Below are 26,167 nucleotides of genomic sequence, written 5' to 3' on the forward strand. Positions count from 1 at the left end.
TTTCAGGTTTTTTTTTTTAATCTTCCCACTCATACGTACACACATCCCAAATAATTTACAGTCAGGTATTCATGTTTACAATTACATCCAGGTCTCAATAGCAGCACAACCGTTAAGAGAAACAAAATCAAAATGAAAGGGGAGAGAGGGAAAAGGGAACAGCGACCGCGACAGGTGTCTGATGACATAATTCTACCTAGGCTGATTCAGAGGAGTCTGTTCAATCCCCTGATGGCAAACAGAGCTTTCATACCTGAGGTTAACACACCTTTGTCTGCCAGAGATCTATTTTTTTTTTTTAATTTGATTTATATGCCGCCCTTCTCCGGAGACTCAGGGCGGCTTACAATGCGTTAAGCAATAGCCTTCATACTTTTGTATATTTATACAAAGTCAGCTTATTGCCCCCACAAACTGGGTCCTCATTTAACCTACCTTAGAAAGGATGGAAGGCTGAGTCAACCTTGAGCCTGGTAAGATTCGAACCTGCAGTAATTGCAGGCAGCTGGTCTTAATAACAGGGTGCATTAAACCACTGTACTACCAAGGCTCTTGGTGGGGGGGGGAGTTGAAAATATTGGCTTTCTAGAACCGCTGAGTTGCTTGCAGTTGGAAGAGGAGATTGGCTTGATCTAGAACAGGAGTCAGCAACCTGTGGCTCTGGAGCCGCATGTGGCTCTTTTAGCCCTCTGCTGCGGCTCCCTGTCGCTGGTTGGCTCCACAATTGATAGGGCTTTTGGGTTAGGGCAGGTAGAGGAAAAAGGACGCCCCGCTAGGAAGAGACTCTATGGGGGGGAACTGGACTTCCGGTCGGGTCCAGAATTGAATGGAAGGCTTCCAGGTAGGACCTTTTGAGTGTTTAAGGTTGCCAACCCCTGATCTAGAACAAGGTGTCTCCATGTTCCTTGATACCTTTCTAGAAGGAGTGTTGGTTTCAATTGCCATTAGTCCCTGCAAATGAGACCAAGTCTGGGTGTTTCTGTTCAGGCTATCAGCTATGCTACCTTTCAAACTGTCCCTTTGCATTCTTCTTCTACTCCATTTTCTGTCTCCCTTTTCCCATCATTAGTCATTCCTTGTCCTTTGGCTCCTTGGTAGTGTCCCTTCCTCAACTGTTTTAATTCTTTTTTCTTTCTTTTTTTTTCTTGAACTCTTATTCTTAAGAGATTCCCCCAGCCTCCTGGAGATTCCCTCTTGTCCATGAATGGTGCCATTTTGGCTCTGTTCAGAATCAGAAGTTAAGAGAATATGAATTTCACAGAACGCCTCCACACACGTGTCAGTTGGGTATTTGACATGGGTCGTTGAGCTAATGTATGTACTTGCTTTGTCTGGCACAGAAGTCAGCAACCTGCGACTCTGGAGCCGCATGTGGCTCTTTCACCCCTCTGCTGCGGCTCCCTGTCACTCAAAATATGCGTCACAACCACCAATGTGTGACACTCACCGGCATGCAATTTATTGAGCTTTTCAACCTCCAGTAGGCCAACCATGGATAAATGCAAGAAAAGAAAAGTTTCAGAAGAAAACAGAACGTTTAATTCAACTACATATGCTAGTTTTGTGGCCGCTCAAGAAATAGTCAGGCATGGGAAAGGTTTTGTGGCTCCTGGTGTTTTCTTTTCTGTGGGAAATGGGTCCAAATGGCTCTTTGAGTGTTTAAGGTTGCAGACACCTGGTCTAGCAATATGTGAACAGGACTGACAAAACGGATCCACCCAATATAATTTGCTTTTTAGCCTCCAGCAGCGGAGTTGATTCTTTAAAAAAATGTAATGGCATATCCCCAATTCTCTGTTTTATGTCTACGGCAAAAGCTTCCTTAGTTCCCGATGCCAAAGCTATCTCTGCTGAGAACTGGCAAACATTCTACCACTGATGTTTTGCTTGCAGAAATTCTTATTTTCTTTCTAGTCTGATCTAAAAATTATCATGCTGATGTTTGGCGTAATTGACAAAAGCGGTGACTGAAATGTGTTCCAGGCAGGGGGGATCACATTCGACCAATCCGAAGGCTTGTTATTGCCAGCGAATCACAGAAATGTAGTTGCACACAGCTATTTTTCTTTCTCGCCTGAAGGTTCGACTATATTCAGTTTCAGAAAAAAGGCTAGACTTAATTTTCAGACACCGGCCGACTTGCATTGTGATAACTATTGCTCTGTGCCTCTGCCTGTTTGTCTTAGGGAAAAACGGGACTTGACATTTTCAAAGAGGAACAGAACATCAGAAACGCCCAACATAGATTTTTATAGGTCAACTCAAGCACAAAAAGTCCTTTTGCTCAAATGAAGAGCGCGGATGACTGTTATCCGCATCCTCCCAAGATTCCCGGCGGTCCCGTTAATGCAGACGATACAAAACGTTTCCTCGTAAATGTCCACTTAAGAGGTATTTTTAGAAAAAAAAAAAATATATGAGTGGTTTAACATTTAACCTGAGCAAATCTGTGAAATGTCGAGGATCCAATTTATCCTAGTCGAGGGTGCCCAGCTGAATCTAATAACAGAAGGAAGAAGAAACAATTTTCAAGTCAATCCAGGAATTCATCAGCACGCAGTGTGTCAACTGCCTAGTCCGGGGGGAAAAAAGGGGTGGGAGGGTTGCTGACTGCGTGACCTCCATGAGCTCATTGAGGAAGTCCTGTCTTCCCCTTACAGGCATAGTCATTGATCTGCCTTAGGAAAACCTAAAAGAGAACAATCACCCATTCCACCATCTGTCGAATGCCCAATCCCGTGGGTCCTATCCTTTGGGCTTTGACATTTCCAAGGGTGGGGAAATCACCGCTCCCTTCGCAGGGCTCCACTTCCCCCGGAGAGAAACTGTCCTTTGAAAATGGCCTTGTGGCCGTTAACTCTTGTGATCTTGGTGCGTCCCTTGGTCTTCTTGGTGCTTAAACCGGTGAAGAACCACCGGTGGATATAATTCCGGCATCTGATACTTGTTATATTTGGAATACGGAGGGAGTCCCTCGTCGTGAACAAAGGATGGATTCTCGTAGCTGGTCTGAGACTTCTCTGCATCTTGGTCCGTGGCCAAGCCTTCTTCGATGTAGCGGTATTTCTCCAAAGTCAAACTCACGCTTGGCATCTTGGGGGGGCTCGACACCTTGTGCCTTCTCTTGGCTGTAAGCCGCCGATAGAAGAAGATGAGAGATAAGATGATGACGTCCACGAGGAACTCAAACATCTCGACCACCGAGAGGACAGAGGAGCCAAACCAAAGACTCCATTGGCTTCCCATGTTGGACATCACCAGGGTCACCTAAACCCCAAATAAAAACATGAACCGTACAGTTAGTGGCTTCCAACGTTGTTGTCTTCCTGGCATAAAGTGCAGGCATGAAAGAGGAATTCCTCCCCAACTTACGTTATATTCCGGAGACTCATCCCAAGAGTAGTAATCTAATTGCTCATAGAAAATATTCACCTTGGCAATATCCTTGCTGAAATGGAGGGAAAGAAAAGGTGAGCGAACTACAGAATTTCTCTACAGTAGAAAGTTTGTCCTTGAATCTGAGAGCCCTGATTTCAAACAGAAAAATTTTCGTTAAGTCCCCCGAAGGAAACTATCGTTGTTCCTATCAGGGAAGCAAGCCAAGTCACACACCGCCTGCAAATCACGGGTAGGATTTCTCCAGCCAAAGAACAAGAAAATCCTCTAACTAACCTCTTCATTGTGGTGATGTTGTACCTGTGGTCTGTCTGCAGCGCTCTGTGAATCCATTTCTGAAATAGAAATGTGGGGACCGAAATTAAAATCTGAAAGGAAAGACATAAGACCAAAAAAAGGCTGCACGCTAGACGGGGAGAACTGGTAGAAATACGGAGTTCAGCCAAGAATTCTGATGGGTCTCAGAGCGATGATGTAGGAAAGGCTGCCAATTATTATTTTTTTAAAATTGTGCTCAAAGGAAGGAGCATGTGGTACTTCCTCCCGTTTTCCCCAAAAGAAAGTTGGATGAAGTGTGACTGGCTCAGATTTTTGAAGCCCATCCCTGTGTATACCCATGTGTCTCTGTGAATTGTTATCACTGAAAGATATTCCATGAAATATGATCTTTATCCTATCAGGAGCTATTTAGCTCAAGGTGTGCCCTGTCTGTTCTCAGCCTTCCAAGGTCAAGAGAAGCAGGGACAGCTTCCAAATCCTTTCAAGAACGGTGGGATGGAAGCAACTCTATGGGAGGTACTTTTAATTGTTATGCTGTCCACTGTAAATCGTTACTACGTTCTTTCCCGTTCCCAGTCTGTGCAAAAAGAAAAAAGAAAAAGAAAAAGAAAAGAAAAAGTATTGCTTTACCTGAGATTTAGTTGACGGCCAGTTAGCGTATCCGGCGGAGAGCTTATACCAAGTTTCCCTGCCAATGACATCAGAGTCTGCTGTTAATTCCATACTGATCCAGCAAGTTTGCATTCATATTTACCTCAAATATTTTTGCAATATTGTCAAGCCCTCCCCAAAGATTTGGGAATCGCTGTAGTTCTATAAGATGATGAAAAACGAACTGGCGAACGCGCGCGAAGCGCGTACGCGAAGAGAACTGGTAGTAAAGCTGGTTAGAACCCACCACTGGTGTAGGGTCTCCTGCTTGGAAGAGGGGGTGGTGTTGGAGTAGATGACCTACAAATTCCCTTCCAACTCTGTTCATCTGTAATGTCCCTGAGGTGTGGAAACCTGGCCCAGAGAAGATTCAAGCCTGCAACAGCTTACGTGTCTGCGTGCACGCTTGGAGGATTTGAAGCATGGGAGGAGATGAGATTTCACGGGACAAGACAGGAAACAGCAAAAAACGAGGGGAGGTAAACCTGCTATCCTTCCATCCTGGTCTGATGGGGGGTTTTAAGGGTTAAATTTTAAATTTTTTAGATTTTATTTTGTATTGTGGCTTGTGTTTTTATTATTGTGAGCCGCCTTGAGTCCATTGGGAGATAGGGTGGCATATAAGCCGAATAAAATAAAAATAAATAAATCCACATTGAACATTCCTCGGCTACTCACTTGCACAGCTTGGGGCACTGGCTAAAGCAGATTAACTGGTGGTCGGTGAGCTCTTTGTACAGCAGATAGAAGCAATGACCTGGGGAAGAGAGGAATGAGGTCAATAGAGAGAAGGCAATCACCACAGGTAAAATAGTCGCTGAAGATTCAGAGCTGGAAGATCCCAAAGGAGAAGCTGAGCTTGGGCTTCGAGAAAACCCACGTTTCCTGTTTCCAGGGGAATACAGCTGGACTGTCATTTCCTATTTACAGCTGTGCAATATCTGGCTTTCCCTTCCTGTTTCCAACTGAATAGCCTTGGGTCAGGCTGCTGTCCAAACGCTAAACATGAGAGTGGGCGTTTAGGCTGCCTTATCCTCACCGAGACTTTGAAAGGCCGAAATACGGAACTGTCCCGTAGCAGCTCTAAGAACAAAGCAAAGATTAGCTCCCCCCTCTTTTTTTTTTTTTTTTACCTCAAGTATTAAGCCCACATCAATTTCTCAGTAAATGCATCAGCCTTTGAGAAAGTCCAGATGAGGAACCAAAACTACGAGGGCTAAACGCTACTATTGTTGTAAGGTTACAACAATAGGATCTTGCAGGAGGCCTTCCCTTTACAGTTCATAGAACTAGGGAGGGTTCCTTCTGAGATGTTTCCTCCACCCCATTCCGTCTGTGGGCTGAGATATCTCTTGTCAGGCCGTTGCTGCTGCTTTTCCTGCTGTCTCCCCCAAGGTTATTCTCACAGCCCATTACAGAACGGGACCACCATGGCAAAATAAACAGGAATTGAAAAATGAAGAATGGAAAAAAAAGGAACTGTTCTCCCTTGTCAAACTGTATTGGATACCCTTTGCAAAACAAAGGATGGTATTGAAGCTCTTAAAAGGTATAAATTGAGAGGGCACAAAGAAAAAGGCAGCTCTTGGGAGTTCCAAAAGGGCGGCAGAGGCAATAATGTACTGTAGCAGAGGTGGGTTTCAGCAGGTTCTGACCAGTTCTGGAGAACCGGTAGCGGAAATTTTGAGTAGTTCAGAGAACCGGTAGTAAAAATTCTGACTGGCCCCACCCCCATCTATTCTCTGCCTCCCGAGTCCCAGCTGATCGGGAGGAAATGTGGATTTTGCAGTAACCTTCCCCTGGATTGGGGAGGGAATGGAGATTTTACAGTATCCTTTCCCTGCCACGCCCACCAAGCCATGCCACGCCCACCAAGCCACACCCACAGAACCGGTAGTAAAAGAATTTGAAAGCCACCACCATACTGTAGCCTAGAGTGGGAGTTTGGCCCGTCTGCCCACTCCGAAATCTGACTAAAAGACAGTGAAGCAAGACATCCAACAAGCTTAGGGAGATAGATGTGGAGGACACCAACCAGATCAATGCCCTTGTCCATCTTGATTTCTTACCCCAGGCAGGATGTTTATTGTAGTTGCAATACTCGGCCCCAGGAGGTAATGGGTAAAAATAATACCCACAGCCACACTTCTGTACCATATGATGCTGGAAGCAGGAATGCAAACAGGCCTGCAAGAAGATGTGAAATGGCAACGTTGGTTGGGAGAGCAGAGCAAAACAGGGGGTGGGGTGGGGTGGGGGTTTCCCCTTATTGCGCTGAACTTGGAACCTCAGATTTATTTATTTAATTTTATTGAATTTCTATACCGCCCTTCTCCCGAAGGACTCAGGGCAGTGTACAGCCAAAAATAAAACCATTCGCTAGATTGCACGAGGAACATGGGTTAAGAGAAGCAGGGAGGGCTCTACCCAACCGAGGAACACGAAAATGGTACTGCTCTGGGAGTGAGCAGGGAAAAAGATCTGTTGACAAGAGGATTAAATGCTGAATTTTAGACCGGGATTGCAATTAGGTTCATAGCCAGGCTGTTGTGGCCCGCCAGCGGATCTGGCAGCAGATTCAGACAATGAGGAGATTGGGGAGGAACATGGGCCAGTCCTGGAGTCTGGGGAAGGCTCTGATGAGGGCTTTGCGTCAGAGGCGGAGAGGGGGTCAGGGCCGTCTGACAGTTGTCAGCTGCCTTCGGAGTCGGACATCAGTGAGGCAGATGAACAGCTGGAGCCTGTTCCCAGTGTGAGTTGCCAGGAGAAGGGAACAGTTAAGGAACAAGAGTCGACTCAGGAGTAAAGCCACAAGTGGACGGTGAATGTCCCCTCCCAGAGGAATAAAAGAGGAGCGAAAGGGGAGGGGAGTTTGCAGGAGACAATTAGTACATTTGGGTGAAGATCTGTTTCTGCATTCTTGCCAAGTATTGTTACAATATGGAGTCTGAAAGATATCGGCCTGGCCACTCTCCAAGCCTGATAAAGGTCGGTCATTGTGAACTACCTTGAAAGACTGTGGGAGAGGAAAGATTTTGCCGGAGAGGAATTAGCTGTAAATTAAATAAAAAGAGTTTATCGGGATGAGGACTCAGCTTCGTGCTGCTGGGGAAGCCTAAGTCAGAACACAGTAATTGAGAGGGGTTGGGCCTGGATATTGTTTGAATGGGGCACATGTTAAATATATGCTGTATATTTATACAGTGTAGTGATGGCTGCCAACTGGGAAGGCTTGAAAAAGAGGGACTAGACAAATGAATGGACAAGATCGTAACGACTGCTGTCTCCAGCATTGGAAACTGTAAACTGATCAATATCGTTTCCTAAGGAGTTCAGTGACTAAAAGGATGCAGCCGTCTCTGGACTTTCCAGGAGAAAGTCTAGGAATCTTGAACTTCTTTTCTCGGTCGTAACCTTGGCCCCAGGATCAACGGAGACGGGCCGGGATTCAAAGATGAGACATAATCAAATAAATGGGGACCGCGCCCTCTTCGCTTTCTCCATACCTGCAGTGTATACGTGCCATTGTAGAGTAATTTGATGTTGACATCTTCCCCGTTATTGGTACATTGGCTGTATTTCCCACCCAGGCGTGACACCTCATCCTAGACCGTTGGGAGAGAAAAACAGCATTTTATTGCAAAATTCAGTGTCTCCAAACCCAGCTGCTGATGCTTGGTACTCTCTGGATTAAGTCGAAATGCTTTCCCTATACCTGTCTTTTTGGGAATATGCTTTGTTCGCTTGCCTTGGCTGGTTGCTTGGGAGAGTATATACATATAGAGGACAGTCTACTGCTCTTGTGGCTAATGGGGGTTCCTCATTTGTCAACACTGAACTGTAGAGGTAGTCCTCGATTTACAGCCATTTATTTAGTGACCATTCGAAGTTACAACAGCATTTTTCACTCTTACAACAGTTGCAGAATCTCCATGCTCATAGGATCAAAATTCGGACGTTTGACAACTGGCAGGTCATTATGACGTTTGCAGTATCCCCGGGTTATAGGGTCACATGTTGAGACCTTCCGACAAGCAAAGTCAATGGGGAAGCCAGATTCCCTTAACGACCATGTTACTCACTTAACAAAATCGTAACGACTGTATATTGTCTCCAGCATTGGAAACTGTGAACTGATCAATATCGTTTCCTAAGGAGTTCAGTGACTAAAAGGATGCAGCCATCTCTGGACTTTCCAAGAGAAAGTCTAGGAATCTTGAACTTCTTTTCTCGGTCGTAACCTTGGCCCCAGGATCAACGGAGACGGGCCAAGGTTACGACAAGCAAAGTCAATGGGGAAGCCAGATTCCCTTAACGACCATGTTACTCACTTCTTATCAGTAAGCTACTTTACTTCTTATCAGTAAGCTACGTGTTTCCGCATCCACCCACCCATGTTACTCACTTAACAACTGGAGTGATTCAGTTAAACAACTGTGGCCCGAAAGGTCATAAAATGGGGCAAAACTCACTTAACAGCTGTTTTGTTTAGCAACGAAAGCTTGGGGCTCCATTGTAGCCCTAGGTAGAGGACTACCTGTCAATCACCTGCTGGGTATCTTATAGACCAGGGGTCGGCAACCTTAAAACACTCAAAGAGCCACAAAAGTCCTAACTGGAAGCCCCCCGTTCAATTTTGGAGCCAACCGGAAGTCCGGTTCCCCCCACCATGGAGTCTCCTCCTAGCACGGAGTCGTTTTTTCCTCTACCTGTCCTAACTGAAAGCCCTATCAATTGTGGAGCCGACCGGCGACAGGGAGCCACAGCAGAGGGATGAAAGAGCCACATGCGGCTCCAGAGCCGCAGGTTGCCGACCTCTGCTATAGACCTAACAATCTCCCCGCCAGCATTTCCAGTTCTTGAAAGTCGCCTTCGAGAGACCAGCAATCCCACCTGTTTGATGCCGATGGTACTTTTGGTCCCGGGTCTGATGTCAAAACCTTCGTGCTCCAAAAAGGGGGTTTGGTTGTGCCGGTGAATCATGACTCTCACGCCCGCCGTGGTGGACAGCAGAGGGATGTGGTCTTTTTGCTCCACTTTGAGAATGAGGGATAGGCCTGTATCGGGAAGCAGGAGGTAGGGGAAGGAGAACCGGGAGGACATTTTAAAATCAGGATTCAGCAGAAGAGGGCAGGGTTTGTTTCTCTTGTGCTCGGATTGTACTGCAGGTGAGGAGGTTGATAGAAACCGAATCTGCCATGCACATGGCTTGCCTCGGATGTTGTGATTAGCAAGTATGGGAGCAACACTGACTGTGTGGGTTGTGTTTCACTTGTGAATTATTCACTGTGACTCTGCAGCCTCCCATGTAAATAGAGAAGGGAGTTATCTGTCTTGAGGAATATGCAGTGGTGGAGAATGCATGTGCTTCCATGTTCTCCTGTACACATCGAGGAAATTCACAGATTTCAAATAGGTTAGGGGAAATGTGGGGAAATGCCTGTTCACATTTAGTGAAATTTTTATATCATTTGTACCATCCACACATTTACATGGACTGAAATGTTATTATTTTTTCATATATATTTTTCTGACCGGATCTCTTAACTTGATGTTTTGGCCACCCTAAATTCTGAGTTTTTATTTTCGGCTACGCGTAGAACCCTTCGGTGGTGAACATTAGATTCGGCAAATGGACCCTGTTCCTCCTTTTGCTTTTAACGTTTCCATTTTAGTTTCCCTGAAGCTGCCTCTCTTATTAATATCGCTGGTGTTGTATATAACAAGTACCGCTTATATTGTTTTAAGCTGATTTAGCATGGTTTGCTCTACTTTATTGTTTTTACTGCCTTTTTTTAAAAACAACAACAACGATATTCTCACGAGTTTTACCGGGCATCTTCGGTCAATCTGCAAAAATAATACAGCGATGTTTTTTTTTTCTAGGACTTGTAAAAACAACAAAAGCTCTGAAAGGCTCAGGGAGATTTAAGGCCCGATTTGCACCGAGATGGAAAAATCTCTGTGACTCACCCTATCCTCTTTCCTTGGCTCTCCCTAGAGTAACACGTTCTAAAAACAGTGTTAGCCTCTCATAAACTTGCCGTCTGCCTGTTTAAACACATCCTGTATTTTATGTCTGTTATGCTCGGAGCAACCTGTATCTGGAATTGTGATTCCCCAAATGGCTGCCCAGGTCTGTAGCGCTGTTTTCGTTCTCTCCGCCCTGCCCTCCAGATTTTTTCTCATTGCCTCTCACTTTCTCTGTTCTTTATCAGTAAGGTGACCTGAGGTCATGGGATCCTGCTTTTTCCACAGTTACTCTGATTAAAACCAGTCTTCAGTTTTTATATATATATATATATACACACGTTTCCTCCAAAATATGACCGGGATTTATATTAATGTTTGTTCCAAAAGACGCATTAGGACATAGAAGTTGGAGCTACTTTTGGAAGCTGGAGAAACATTTCAGAGAAGGTGATTGTAAACCAGTAACGCTGCCGAGAAAACTGCATCAACCTGTTTGTTAAGCTTATCTTGATTCGAAGGAAACACTTTTTGATTGTTTTGGGGGGGAAAAACAGCAGTTGAGAGATCACCTTGCATTTAAAAGTCTAAGAACCTAAAGATAGCATCTTGTTTTCCCCCCCAATGGCCAATCAAATCCTGAAAAAAAAAAGAAAACAGAAGGCACAGCGCAGCAACCCTCAACCACCGGCATTTCAATCTAATTTTGCAAGATTTGGATTAATTGGCTTATTTTGGGGGGGGGGGATCTGTACATACCGTAAACAATTCCTGGCTTGAAAGCTTTCCAGAACTTATCCGTTCCATTCTTGTTAAGGGTGAAGCAGCTTCCGTAGACCGGGTGGTGAAAATGTTCGTGATCGCTGTTGTGAAAAGACATCACAGAAAGAAAAAAAGAATGAAAATAGGCCCAGAAAAAAAAAAAATTGAAATGATAAAATGCATTTTCTGGGCATGGTGATTGTTAATAGTGGACCGGTTTTCTCCAAGTTGGGAAGGGTTTTATGTTTCATTTGTTCTGGTTGTGATAAACGGTATAAACCAGAGGTCCCCAACTTTTCCAGCTTCGTGGACCGGCAGGGTGGATTCCACACAAGTGGCGGTACACTTGAAAGTACACACAAAGTACACACACACACACACACACACACACACACACATACAAAGTTCCATTTGCACAAGTGCTTAAGAAAATGGAGCTATGCATGCACGCTCGGGCTTCTGCGGCCCCATTCTGAATGGGCCGGGGCCAGGTACTGGTCTCACCCCATATATGCCCTGAGCAATCCATAGGCTGGTCTAGGAAAGCCACTGGCCTCGAGTCACCCAGGAAGCTCCATAATCAAATGGTCAGTTAAATTGGGCCCTCATGTCCCCATCCAACACTTTAACTGATATATTACAGTGGTTTTTCTAGGATGGCTTCTAAAAGATTTTTTAAAATATATATCTTTACAGCAGTATCAGTGGTGAAATCCAATTTTTTTTTTACTACCGGTTCTGTGGGCGTGGCTTGGTGGGCATGGTGTGGCTTGGTGGGTGTGGCAGGGGAAGGATACTGCAAAATCCCCATTCCCATCCCACTCCAGGGAAAGGATACTCCAAAATCCCCATTCTCTCCCCACTCCAGGGGAAGGATACTCCAAAATCCCCATTCCCTCCCCACTCTGGGGCCAACCAGAGGCGGTATTTGCCGGTTCTCTGAACTACTCAAAATTTCCGCTACCAGTTCTCCAGAAACTGTCAGAACCTGCTGGATTTCACCCCTGAGCAGTATGATCCAATTTAATCTAAATCTTGTGGAGACATTGTGTAATCCGTTATATTTACACCTGCTCGGTGGATTGAGTAAAGTTCATGTCTGGCAATTCCTTAGCATATCCAAGAGCTTGTGAATTTCTTAAGTTTTGTCTGGATAAGCCTAAAACAAATGTTTGCTTAGCGGATATGGTGATAGCGTGATGATTTTGCTTCTTGCAGTCTGTTCCCTTGTATCTAATTTCAAAACAGACTGGGCAGAGGTTGACGTTTCCTGCTCGGGCTCCACCAAAAAGAGAGAAAAAACCCCCCCCAACAACCTAGGAAAGGTGATACTGTGTACATACAGACATGATGATGAGGCAAGATAAAAAAAATAATGGTGAAGAACCACATGTCAGTTCTAAGGTCAAAAGTCACCCCCTGCAGGGTATTCAAGCCAAGTGTAATCAGAGAGCTGGCACAAAGTGAAAGGTTTATTGAAAATTCAAATGTTGATAGACAAAAAGTCTTAGGTTGATAATAGGCCTATTAGGATCGTTTGCTTCATCAAATCACACCTTCTGAAGTTGAAAGGGATTAGATGTCCTTAATCTGGAAGAATGAGAAGGAAGGTCACACTGGAGAAGAGCCTAATGCTGGGAACGATGGAGGGCAAAAGAAGAAGGGGACAGCAGAGAACGAGGTGGCTGGATGGAGTCACCGAAGCAGTCAGCGTGAGTTTAAATGGACTCCAGAGGATGGTAGAGGACAGGAAGGCTTGGAGGAACATGGTCCATGGGGTCGCGATATGTTGGACACAACTTCGCAACTAACAACAACAACAAACAAACAAATCTGGAAGACCTAGAGCTAGCTAGAGGTTTGGTTAGCACAGAGATATAGCCTATATTTCAAGATTTGTGGATGGAATGGAAAAATCTTGGGTGCAATCTCCGGGGAGACTTTTTTTTAAAAAAAAAATGATTAGCAAACTTTCGTTATTTTATTCGCCACACTCCACGTGCAAATCTATCTAAATCGAGATCTCCAAACTCGGCAACTTTAAACCGCGTGGACTTCCAACTCCCAGAATTCCTCAGCCAGCGCCATCTGAGGAACGGGCTAGAAGATCAGAAGGGCTGCAGTTTTTCTGGGTCGAAGGCCACAGGTGGGCCTTCCGAAGGACATGATGACGTTTGGCTACATTGCCAGAAGGATCAGGGTGGAGCCAGGAGAAAGATAAAAACCTGGATTGCCTCAATGCTTCTTTCTGAATTACAACAGACATGCTGTTCACTTGATTACTCTCCAAGCGTGCAGTTGAGCATTTCCCCTTTCTGGCGGGTTAAATATTAAAATTGGGTATCTTATAGATATCTCAAATAAATATAGAGAAGGCCGAGAAGAAAGAGGCATGGGAGGGAAGAAAATCCCAAACGGACCCATTTGTCCAGCCCAACGTGAGTTGTTCCAGTGACACAAAGTGAAACCTATCACTTATTTGTGCAATCCGACTAGCTTTGGGCTGGGTGACTCCGCAATACGGCAAAAAAAGGGACCTTTTGTCCTTTCTTTCATGTCCAGGTGAGTTGCAAAGCCTCTGCAATGTCCCCAGGACAATGCTCGGGGCAAGTGTCAGGAGAAGTTATTTAACCAGGCGTGGGTAGGTTTGCAATGGTTTTATCAGATTGTTCTCAACATGACGGCGGTTGTGTCGGAATGGAAAAAGCGAATTGTGAGCATTGGGCGGCGCTCGGGGTAGCTTCGGCCTCCCCTTCACCTCGAGAGATATAGGAAGCAGGAGGGAGTTTGGAGCAATGGCGAGATTTCCCCCCACCCCCCACCCCAAGGAGAAAGCTGTCGATGCCCCGTTGTGAAACTTCGGAAACAACTTGGTGAAATTGGTGATTTAAATAGGTGGGGGGGGGTGCTTGACAAGTGGGGTTAGAAGCAGTGGTGGAATTAATTTTTTTTTTACTACCGGTTCTGTGGGCGTGGCTTGGCGGGCATGGTGTGGCTTGGCGGGCGGGGCAGGGGAAGGATACTGCAAAGTCTCCATTCCCACCCTACTCCGGGGGATGGTTACTGCAAAATCTCCATTCCCTCCCCACTCGAGGGGATGGTTACTGCAAAATCTCCATTCCCTCCCCACTCCTGGGGGAAGGATATTGCAAATTCTCCATTCCCACCCTACTCCAGGGGAAGGATATTGCAAAATCTCCATTTCCACCCCACTCCAGGGGAAGGTTATACTGCAAAATCTCCATTCCCACCCCACTCCTGGGGACGGTTACTGCAAAATCTCCATTCCCTCCCTACTCCAGGGGAAGGTTACTGAAAAATCTCCATTTCCTCCCCACTCCAGGGGAAGGATACTGCAAAATCTCCATTCCCTTCCCTACTCTGGGGCCAGCCAGAAGTGGTATTTGCCGGGTCTCCAAACTGCTCAAAATTTCCGCTACCAGTTCTCCAGAACCTGTCAGAACCCGCTGAATAGCATCCCTGGTTTTACGATGTCAGTCAAAAGGTTGGACAAGGGAAGCATTTCCATACTGGGGAGGTGATAATCCGGAGCAAAACAGCACACCTTCCCCAATAGCAGATGGAGATGTTAATTACCTTGTTCGGCACGGCTCCCCATCGTATTGGCAAGAATAGATCAAGTTTTTGAAGCGATCATCATTCTGGGACATTTTGATAATGGACGGGATCTGTGACATGATATTCATGTAGTGGAAACGGTACCACTCTTGGACAGCATCCACTCCAGAAATGTAGACCTTGTTGTAACAATTTCCACCTGTTGTGTTGCACTTGGGAACAAAAAAAGAAAAGAAAAGAAAAGGAGGAGGATAAATATGCTGAGATTCTAAGAAACTGTAATACAGGTAATAACAGATTAACAGAGTTGGAAGGGACCTTATAGGTCATCTAGTCCAACCCCCCGCCCAAGCAGGAGACCCTACACCGTTTCTGACAAACGGCAGTCCGGTCTCTTCTTGAAAGCCTCCAGTGATGAAGCTCCCACAACTTCCGAAGGCAACTTCTGTTGCATCGGTTGATTGTTCTTATGACCGCAACTGAACCCCAACTTCCTGTTGCTAAGCGAGAGCGTTGTTAAGTGAGTTTTGCCCCATTTTACGACCTTTCTTGACATGGCTGTTTGGTGAAAGACTGCCGTTGTTAAGTTAGTAACACGGTTGTTAAACAAATCCGGCTTCCCACTGGACTTTTGTTTGTCAGAAGGTTGAGAAAGGGGATTTCGTGACCCTGGGACACTGCAACCGTCGTAAATATGAGTCAGTCACCAAAGTGTCTGAATTTTAATCACGTGACCACGCGGATGATGCAAGATAGGTCATCATTTGTAAGTTACTTTGTACAGCTCTGTTGTAACTTTGAATGGTCACTAAACAAACTGTCGTAAGTCGAGGACTACCTGGACAAGGTTTGGATAGATGCTACTGCTTTTGTGGACACTGCTTCCTACAATAAGGTAAAGGTAAAGGTTCTCCTCGCACATATGCGCTAGTTGTTCCTGACTCTAGGGGGCGGTGCTCATCTTCGTTTCAAAGCCGAAGAGCCAACACTGTCCGAAGATGTCTCCATGGTCATGTGGCCGGCATGACTCAGTGCCAAAGGCGCACGGAACGCTGTTCCTTTCCCACCAAAGGTGGTCCTTCTTTTTCTACTTGCCTTTTTTATGTGCTTTCGAACTGCTAGGTTGGCAGAAGCTGGGACAAGGAACGGGAGCTCACCCCATTACGCGGCACTAGGGATTCGAACCGCTGAGCCACCACATCCCCTTACAACAGAAACCCACAAATAAGACACAAGGGACAATTTGCCCTGTGAGTAGTGGATTATCTGTCCCTTTCAACTTTGATCATTCTGGTCTAGCTTTTCTCCCTTCCAGCAGACATTACTTCTTATGCCCGAGAGAGAAGAGAGAAACAAGATTCAATCTTTAAAAGGGGGAGAAATCTCTCTATTCCCCCCCCCATTTTTAAATGACTTCTCTTTCCGCAAGCACAAGGCCGCGACGTTAACACTGCTGCCACTAATGCAACATTGAAATTAAGATGTATATGGACCACATCGCCACCCAGTGGTGGGTTGCCCACGGTTCGGACCGGTTCGCAAGAACCGGTAGTAAAACCGGCAAGAGGCTCCGCCCAATGACCCGGACATCATAGGCGATCTGCGCATGCACAGAAGCTTCTGCGCATGTGCAGAATAGCGTGGGCGCGATGCGAACCGGTAGTAAAGGTAAGTAGAACCCAAGATTTATCGCCACCCATAAATCTTGAATCCGGATGTCAAGATACTACGGGAGCCTTCTCACTAAGCCGGTATCTCATGAGTTGTCCCATGGAAGCTCTGAGCAATACACTTCTTGCCTTCCTTAAGCTATGCTTAATTGCCAGGTTTGTTGCTGGCGTTTAACAATAACATATGCCTTAAGCCCATGATTATTATTTATTTTACAGGTACAAAAGGAGCGGAGGCTATTGTGGGAGAGAGGCAAGAACTGAGTTGGGGGAAGCGCCTTGCGCTGGACTGAGTCACAGTTTTTTTTTTTTTAAAAAAAAAAAGCTCCCTCTTTCATCATGATGATTCTACACTAGTAAAAAGCTTGCCTCACTTCCTCCAGATTGGATGGCCTGGGCTTTTTTATCCCTCCCAACTGACTGATTGACAGTAGAAACTCTGCTCTCACCCAAGGCGGGGGGTTATCTCCTGGTGATTAAGGAGTTATCTAATCAGGGAATTAAGAAATTTAAGGAAGATAGCAAGGTTACTGGGCAAAAGTTCTTTCTCTTTTTCCAGATCAATGCACTGGGAATGCTCGAGGTAGTCCTTAACTTACGACGGTTTGTTTAGAGAACGTTCGAAGTGAAAAATGCGACATGTGACCATTTTTCACGGTTACGACCTTGGCGGCATCTCCGTGATCAAAATTCAGACGCAGATGCCTCGTGTATATGTCCCGGGGTGTGTGTGTGTGTGTGTGTCACATGATCCCCTTTTGCGAACTTCTGGCAAGCAAAGTCGACGGGGAAGCCGGATTCGCTTAAATCGGGTGACTAACTTACCAACTGCAGTGATTCAGTTAACAATGGAGGCAAGAATGGTGGTAAAACGGGGCAAAACTCGGTTAACCAACGTCTCACTCAACGAAGGAAATTTTGGGCTCAGTTGTGGTCGTAAGCCGAGGACCGCCTGTACTAAATACATTAAGTCCTCATTGATCTTTTGTTCAGAGAATAGAATAACAGAGTTGGAAGGGACCTTGGAGGTCTTCTAGTCCAACCCCCTGCCCAGGCAGGAAACCCCACACCACTTCAGACAAATGGTTAGCCAACCTCTTCTTAAAAACTTCCAGTGTTGGAGCATTCACAACTTCTGCAGGCAAGTTGTTCCAATTATTAATTGTTCTAACTGTCAGGACATTTCTCCTTAGTTCTAAATTGCTTCTCTCCTTGATGAGTGTCCACCCGTTGCTTCTTTTCTGCCCTCAGGTGCTTTGGAGAATAGCTTGACTCCCTCTTCTTTGGGGCAGCCCCTGAGATACTGGAAGACTGCTATCATGTCTCCCCAAGTCCTCCTTTTCATTAAACTAGACATACCCAGTCCCTTCCTTCAAAAAGTAAGGCTACATTGAGAATCCTTCAAATTCTAAATTTGATGCAAGTGGTCAATAAAAGAAGGCATTACAATTGGGGGATGGGGGTGGGGGGAAGGCGTTCCACTTACCAGCCGAAACCCCACTTTTCCACCCATCTTCACTAGGGCGATGTTACGATCCAGATGAAATCTGGTGCTGTTGACCTGGCCAGGATTTTCTCCTGAAATGTCGATGCTGACGTCTTCTGGGGTGCTCTTAGGAATGTGGAAGCCATATAAATTGTATAAAGTTTCCCTCGCCAGATTATCCAGTTCAGCTATATCTTGATTGACTGGGCTGATCCTGGGGAAGATGGCAGACATGACAAAGGATTTATAAAACCCAGGGAAAAAAACCTCTGAGATCTTGTTTGGGAGGAAATACTATCCTATTCCCTAAACACTAGAGTATGCTGGGTTATGCTAATTATCCCATTAATTATGTTTGATTAATCTCCAGGAACCTTTCCGCTCACAGTCAACAGTCGTCAAGGCCATCAGCAAGAGCTAAAATCAGTTCAGCTGTCTAGAGCCATAACATTGGCCTAATTACTCTCTGATCCCTGATTGGCTACGACACCCATATAAATCATTTGATTCGTTTAGTCATCCAATTTGTAAGCTGCTTCGGTTCTCCCGGGGACAATATGAGGCGAACAATACCCTGTTTCCCCAAAAATAAGACCCTCTCTTATTTTGTTTTGCCACAAAAAAAACCCACCAGGTCTTATTTTCGGAGGGAGATGTCGTCCACTGATTCACCTCACTTGCACGGATCGCAAGAGCTGTTGTGGAGCAGGGGAAACGTTTGGGAAATTGAATCGAAATTGAATTTCTGTTCAATTTCCCAAAATTCAGCAGGGGTGGGGAGTGGGGGTGGGGGTGGGGAAACTTACCTAGAAGGATTCAAATTGCAAAGAGTGATGGCAGGGAACATCTTTGGTTCCGAATGCACCGACATCGACATGACTACAGGGTAGGCCCAGTACTGGTTGAAGATCAGTGCAAACTGCCAGTAGAGCATAGCGAAGCTGGATAAGAAGAGCAGAGCCCAGAAGGCTGTTTTCATCCGATTGCTGTTCGAGCAGACCAAGCGAATGGTGCCATGGATCGTGGTATTTAGACAGAAGAACTCAAAGAGGTCCTTGAAAGAGCTGTAGAATTCAATCAGGGCTGCGTCATCCTCCTTTGTTTCGTCCTTCGTTTCTTTCGGCAAAGCTTCCCCCATTCTGTAAATCTGAAAACAGAAGGTTGGAATTCTGAATTAGGACAACCCAGAGGTAAATACCAGAGTCAGGCTCTTTTCAGGGATTTATAATCCATCACTCCTCCTCTTTTCCTCTCCCCCCACCTCTCTCCAAGTTTGAGAATTTCCAAGCAGTGTGATTAATCCAGTGCCTGGATTCTAAACTTTGATGTCTGTAATAATTCCTCATTCTTACAAACCTTAAATAGGTCTCCAGGTCCAATAATTGTCCAGAAGAAGGAGTGAGGAATTTAAATCACAGGATACAACTTTCAGGAGTATCGTTCTATTTTCCCAGATTTCAACACTGACTGGTTTACACGTGTTAGTACCAGTTACCAATTGCAGTGTTCCATGGGTGGGCTGGGTAGATGATTTCTAATTTTTTATTTTTTATTTTGAAAGACTTGTCAAATCAACAAAGAGAATACAGCAGCAGTCTTAGGAGAACAGCTGTTTCTTCACTGGAGAACCTATGCTAAAATCTTGATTAGGCAAGATTGGTTTTTTTAAATTATCATTTTAATAAAACTTTTTTTTTTTTTTTAGCTACAACAAAGACTAGTCACCTATTTCCAAGAAGTCCTTACAACAATTTAAGAAACAGAGCAAAGTCTTTATAAGATGCTGCTCTCTGCTGGTTGAGATCAAAGACAGCCGAATGCGTACTGGATGTTACGCTGGGCAGAATGAGTAATAATATTCATGTACATAGTTTCAAGGCTTTCCACCAAAAAATGTTCCACGTCAGGCCAAATTTAGAAGTTTCAGACTCATATGACAAAAGCTTTTCAGGGAATTGTTCTAAAAAGCCGACAAACAGGAATTTCATGGCTTGAAGAAAAGGAAAGGACAGAAGTCAGAGAAACTATAAGACAGGGACTGGCAACCTTAAACACTCAAAGAGCCACAAAACCAGAAGCCCCCTGCTCCATTCTGGAGCTGACCGGAAGTCCGGTTCCCCCACCATAGAGTCTCCTCCTAGCCCGGTGTCCTTTTTCCTCTACCTGTCCTAACCGAAAGCCCTATCAATTGTGGAGCTGACTGGTGACAAGGAGCTGCAGCAGAGAGATGAAAGAGTCACATGCGGCTCCAGAGCCTCAGGTTGCCGACCCCTGCTGTAAGGAAATGAACAGGAGAAGCATTTGCCTTTACAGATGTCTCTGTAAGGAACTGTATTTTTGGATGTTTTTTGCAGAAAACATCTATAACTGGATGGCGGTTACTAAATTCATCTCATTTCCATTTGCAGTTATCATTCTTTTCTATGCTGACAGCCAGCAAAGCAAAACTGGTGGAAAAAACCCCCAAATGTGTTTCTTGGATTTGTGAGTGAGCAGAATTACAATGAATTTCTTGTAGAGAAAATCACTGAAGTAAAATAACCAGTCGATATATTTGTCTTGGAGGTGGGTGGGTGAGCAATATAGCCAAGAATTGAGTGTGTGTCTTTATAAGAGTCCTTCTGCCTGGGAAATATTTTGAACAGCAAGAGAAGTTACTTGAATTTGCACAAAATCAGCCATCCTAATTCCAAACTCAGATTTCACTATGGTTCTGCTTTCAATATGCTTTCAGGCAGTGGTGGGATCCTACTGGTTTAACAACCCCGGTTCGCTGAGCTCGTGCTTCGTGCGCTCCCATCTCGCTCGTGCGCCAGATGCATGCGCAAAAAATTGAACTTCTGCGCCACTGAGAGCAAGGAAAACAGCTGAGGAACGACAATCTACTCTGCCGACTCAATCAGCCAGGCTTCGGAAGCAGAAATATAGGTGAGTATAACGCAGGGGTGGGCAGGCCCATTTCAAAGAAAGAGAGAACTGGTTTGCTCACCGCTGAAAGTCGGAGTTAACGATTTGCCCGAACCGGTCCGGACCGGTAGAATTCCACCACTGCTTTCAGGCTTCTGCTTTATTTACCTCTTTTCAGAAATGTTCACCTTTTTCACTGTTCAAAGGTTAATTATAAAAATATTCAAAATTCTACTGCCTGTAATACACATACAAAAATCCCCATCGCTGCCTTAAACGTCGAAACACTCGGTTTGAGTTCTACCTCTTCCCGATCCATTGATTATCTGACTTCCGAAGCCATTTTACATTTCTGTTTTTCCTCAGTAGGAAAGTTAAACCGAATTCCAGGCAGAAAAGGAGTTGCATAACAGTTATATGATGCAAGCAATTGAGTTATATACCAATGTCATCATTAGGTTAAAAAAAAAGCTAAACACTTGTTATTATCTGTACTGATGATAACATTAGGCCCAGGACAAGTAGCTACTGAATCATCTTTGCATTTCCAACACCGTGTTGCACAGAAAATACAGTGATTCAAAGCCAGATTCTGCACTCATTATCCAACACTGTGACTTCTAATGTAATGAAATCCTGTTGGAGGATGCGTGCCACCGTCTGATCCACCCACCAAAATTCACTAGCTAACAGGAAAAGCCCTTGATGCCATTTGGGGAGATCATAAAAGTCCCATCTACTCAGTCAGGTGGAATCAAAAGCATCACTAACCCATGATTTGATGCACAGGAAGTCCTCGAATTAACAAAAGTTCATTTAGTGACCGTTCGGAAGTTACCACGGCACTGAAAAAAACCCGCGACTTATGACCGGTTTTTCAGACTTGCAACCGTTGTGGCATCCCTAATGGGAACGTGATCAAAATTCGGCCGCTTGGCAACTGTCGCGGTGTCCCGAGGTCATGTGATCCCCATTTGCGACCTTCAAGCAATGGGGAAGCCAGATAACATTGTGACGTTATACCCAAATAATATTAAAGCTTAATACAAAATAAAAATGCTTAAAAATTAAATATTAAAAATATTTGAAGATTCAAGCATGCAGGGGAGGGATTTGCTGTTCTAGGAACAGAGGTTCTGTAACTGATGCTTATTTCTTTTTTTTTTAAAGTTCTGTCTGATCTCAGTTAAGTTTAAAAGGATCAGATGTGATTGATCTTTGCATGGGAAAGCATGAGAGACTGAGAGCTGGAAGTAGAAAAAACTCCAGAAAGTGGCAATGGGAAACTCTTTATCTACTGTTGCCAAGAAAACTCATGAATGAGTATGCAAAATTGCTAGAAGTCACAAAGTTGCCAAAAAAAAAAAAAGTGTTTGGTGCGTATGGGGAGATTGAATTTTGGAGCTACCTCTTTGGTAATCATTCCCTTATGAGAAGTTGTGTTAAGAGTCCCCGTTCTGGAGATGGGGATTTAAAATAGCAGCAATTATAAAACATGGTCTTCTTTTGGACTAATCCTGTGGTTGTTGAATGCAGGCAGAGAACAAAGTGCATCTTCAGAAGGTAGAATAGAATAGAATAGAATAAAATAGAATAGAATAAAATAGAATAGAATAGAATAGAATAGAATAGAATAGAATAACAGAGTTGGAAGGGACCTTGGAGGTCTTCTAGTCCAACCCCCTGCTTAGGCAGGAAACCCTACACCACTTCAGACAAAGGGTTATCCAACATCCTCTTAAAAACTTCCAGTGTTGGAGCATTCACAACTTCTGGAGGCAAATTGTTCCATTGATTAATTGTTCTCACTGTCAGGAAATTTCTCCTTAGTTCTAAATTGCTTCTCTCCTTGATCAGTTTCCACCCGTTGCTTCTTGTCCTGCCCTCAGATGCTTTGGAGAATAGCTTGATTCCCTCTTCTTTGGGGCAGCCCCTGAGATATCGGAAGACTGCTATCATGTCTCCCCGAGTCCTTCTCTTCATTAAACTAGACATACCCAGTTCCTGCAACCGTTCTTCTTATGTTTTAGCCTCCAGTCCCCTAATCCTCTTGGTTGCTCTTCTCTGCACTCTTTCTAGAGTCTCCACATCTTTTTTTACATAACTTATTTACTCATTCCAAGCCTCTTGATTCATTTCGCTCATTCAGCTTCCGCTGGATTGATCCTTAATTGTAGTCAACAGTACAATATATATATATATATATATCACCTGTATCCTGAAGCCACACACTCTACACTACAATTAAGACACGTTTCACTTCAGTATGTAGCAATTATAAACTTGTTTCGGGCACCAACGGCAGGGCCACGCAATAAATGCCCAGGAAAGAGAGGAGAACAAAATACCTCTAGTCTTGTGCCCGCTGTATTTGTCCCTAGGATTCTGTTGAGTGGAGTTTGGCAGAGCTGTGAGAAGGCGTCTCCGGGTTTGGCATGAAGCAGCCGGCAAAAGATCCCGAAAGCGTTCCTTTATAACCACAGATAAGGCCTAGGAGCTGTCCAGCCTCAGTATGCAAATTGAGAGAGTTGAGTCATCTTTCCAAGGGGCTGGAGTTTTCTCGGCCTCCGGTCCATCAGCTGGGCTTCCTTGCCTTTTCAAGGGAATCAGAAGTGATTGGACCAGAAAATCCAGTTAGGAAGGGGGGGGAGGGGGGGAAATGACAAATTTCACTTCGCTGGAATGCTGATGAGGTTCTACTTGGTTTGGAATGGAAGGGCTCTTTGGAGGGATTTTAGAGGTGATTTTGGGCTGTCTTTTCAGAACCGCTTGTTCCTGGGTTCCAAGTTCAAAGATGCTCTTTGAAAGTCCAGGTTCCCATCTCTTTTCATCGCGCTAAAATAATTTGGATGTTTCTTAGAAGCTTTAGGACTTCAGGTTGATGTCAAGTCACTTCCTGTATCCCCTGCAATCCCAAAGTGGTTTCGTGGAAGAGCTACTCTAGTATGAGAGAGAATATAATCAGAAATAAAGGGGATTCACACTGTTAACAGAACCTGAATCAGTGGTGGGATTCAATTTTTTTTACTACCAGTTCTGTGGGCGTGGCTTGGTGGGAGTGGCAGGGGAAGGATACTGTAAAATCTCCATTCCCATCCCACTCCAGGGGAAGGTTACAGCAAAATCCCCATTTCTTCCCAATCAACCGGGACTCGGGAGGCAGAGAATAGATGTGGGCGGGGCCAGCCAGAGGTGGTATTTTCCGGTTCTCCGAACTACTCAAAATTTCCGCTACCGGTTCTCCAGAACTGGTCAGAACCTCTGACCTGAATGTCTGACAGATTTCCAATTTAAACAACTTTTAGTCCTTTTATCTTATTTCCTCCCCCCTCCCCCGTGTGTATATACCAATGTCTAAGTACGTAATAAAAGCCCATATCCATATTCTATCAATTGTATTTCTTGTCTGAGAATCTAATCCACACACCAGGAATGTTTTTACTTCTTGGATTTTCATCTTGCCTTTATTATTTTTATAAATAACTCGAGGTGGCGGAATATACCTAACACACCTCCCTTCCTCCTATTTTCCCCATAACAACAATCACCCTGTGATGGTGACTGGCCCAAAGTCACCCAGCCAGCTTTCATGCCTAAGGTGGGACTAGAACTCAATGTCTCCTGGTTTCTTAGTCTTAATCGCTGTACCAAAGTGGCTCTCAGATTTACATGCAGATGTAAATACAGGAAACCCTTTAAAACAATGAGTAAAAACCCTGCAATGAGTCTTCCAAAAGAACATGGGAGATTCTTATGCACAATTATGCACACTTTATTTTCTTGAGATCAGGGGAGCCAGAAACAGATGAAACTTAAAATGTCTCAGACTCTGGATGTAAACATTGCTGATCAGGGAACAGAACTGAACCCAAAGATGTAATCTTAAATATTTTACAGCACCTATCTTAGAAGGAACCCGCTGCTCCTGAAGAACTATTTTTCCCCTATCTGCCCAACCTCTTCTGCCTTTTTGTTATAAACTGCTTTTGCAGATAAGAAAGCATCATTGTTACACACTTTCGATTTTACCTGAATTCTCAGGTAAGGATTAGGAAAGCCAGACAGCAACGCTGTGTGCTTAAACAACTTAGATTTACTAAACAGTCCAACTGAAGAGAGTTGCCTTAAAAAATATTAAAAATATCGGAGTCCAGCTTTGTTGCCGTTGAGAAAGTCGGTTGCAACATTCTCTTGAACCTGTTGTAACGCTTAGAACCTATTTCAATCTCAGTTCCCCTCGGAGAGCACCATCTTAACCTGAAATGTGACTAAAGCTGTACTAAGCCATTCCTCATCACGTGAAATTACAGCAAGTTTTGGAATGCGTGAGAAACGTCTTCCTTGTAAAATCTTATACCCGTTGATCTGATTCAATGGGTATAAGGAAATGGTAGGTTAAGCCAAAAGGGTGCAGGTGTCACATTTTGAAACAGGGTGAGACAGATTTACAGCTTGTTGAATTAATGAGCAATGCAAGCCTTTACTACAGTCCAGGAGTCAGCAACCTGCGGCTCTGGAGCCGCATGTGGCTCTTTCACCCCTCTGCTGCGGCTCCCTGTCGCTCAAAATATGCGTCACAACCGCCAATGTGCAACACCCGCCGGCCCGCAATTTATTGAGCTTTTCAATCTCCGGTAGGCCAACCATGGATAAATCCAAGAAAAGAAAAGTTTCAGAAGAAAACAGAACGTTTAATTCAACTACATATGCTAGTTTTGTGGCCGCTCAAGAAATAGTCAGGTTTTGTGGCTCCCGGTGTTTTCTTTTCTGTGGGAAACGGGTCCAAATGGCTCTTTCAGTGTTTAAGGTTGTAGACACCTGCAATAGGATATAAATATGGCAAGGCACGCACATGATACATCAAAATATATAGCCTGGAGGGTGAGGGTAGGGAAGTGCTTGTCCAAAAGTACAAATACTAGAAAAATGTCGATGAGATGTAGAAGCAGTTTTTAGTGTGCATCTGAAGAATTCATAAATTGATGTAGAAATGGAACTGAACTGGTTTTGGCACAGGACAGCTGAGAAACGAGTGAAATTTAGAGATAGAGATGTTGCTGGGAGGCAACTAAATTGTTCGCGCAAGAGAGCGACTGTATTTTTTTAATGTAAACCGAGCATCTGTGATGAAAGGGGGCGCACAATATGTTGCAGGGTGCAATGCTGCTGTTCAGGATTCCATCCATCTTTTTTCTTTCCGAACTGCTTGGAGAGTTCCTTCCACCCAGCCAAAGGTTTTGGTGCTTTTGCTACATTTGGGGATACAAACACTTCCCTCTTGTGCACAGGAGTTTTTTGTCTACAAAAGGAACAGCACACACACACTACCTGACCATTGGAAATAGAAAGAATGAGGCTCTTAAAGCTGCCATTTTCACCTAAATCTTGTGACAACAATGTTCGTAAAGGTAAAGGTTGCCCTTGCACATATGTGCTAGTTGTTCCCGACTCTAGGAGGTGGTGCTCA

At 44.6% G+C, this 26,167-nt stretch overlaps 1 protein-coding gene across 1 annotated transcript in view; it reads right to left on the reverse strand.

The window, feature by feature from the left end:
- The window catches only part of SCNN1D (sodium channel epithelial 1 subunit delta), a 35,936-nt gene continuing 9,769 nt past the window's right edge, over positions 1–26,167 (reverse strand). Inside the window, exons 2-13 of the mRNA XM_034434897.2 lie at positions 18,600–18,940; positions 17,794–18,007; positions 14,656–14,849; positions 11,056–11,159; positions 9,220–9,383; positions 7,833–7,931; positions 6,396–6,513; positions 5,005–5,083; positions 4,306–4,363; positions 3,673–3,731; positions 3,373–3,448; positions 1–3,267 (exon numbers count right to left, since the gene is read on the reverse strand). Of these exons, the coding sequence (XP_034290788.2) occupies positions 2,854–3,267; positions 3,373–3,448; positions 3,673–3,731; positions 4,306–4,363; positions 5,005–5,083; positions 6,396–6,513; positions 7,833–7,931; positions 9,220–9,383; positions 11,056–11,159; positions 14,656–14,849; positions 17,794–18,007; positions 18,600–18,940 (1,920 nt within the window). The 3' untranslated portion in view covers positions 1–2,853. The remainder of the gene's footprint in view (positions 3,268–3,372; positions 3,449–3,672; positions 3,732–4,305; positions 4,364–5,004; positions 5,084–6,395; positions 6,514–7,832; positions 7,932–9,219; positions 9,384–11,055; positions 11,160–14,655; positions 14,850–17,793; positions 18,008–18,599; positions 18,941–26,167) is intronic.

The sequence above is a fragment of the Pantherophis guttatus genome, chromosome 15 (assembly GCF_059756535.1).
Source record: "Pantherophis guttatus breed Tessera chromosome 15, ASM5975653v1, whole genome shotgun sequence".
NCBI classification, from domain to species: Eukaryota; Metazoa; Chordata; class Lepidosauria; order Squamata; family Colubridae; genus Pantherophis; species Pantherophis guttatus.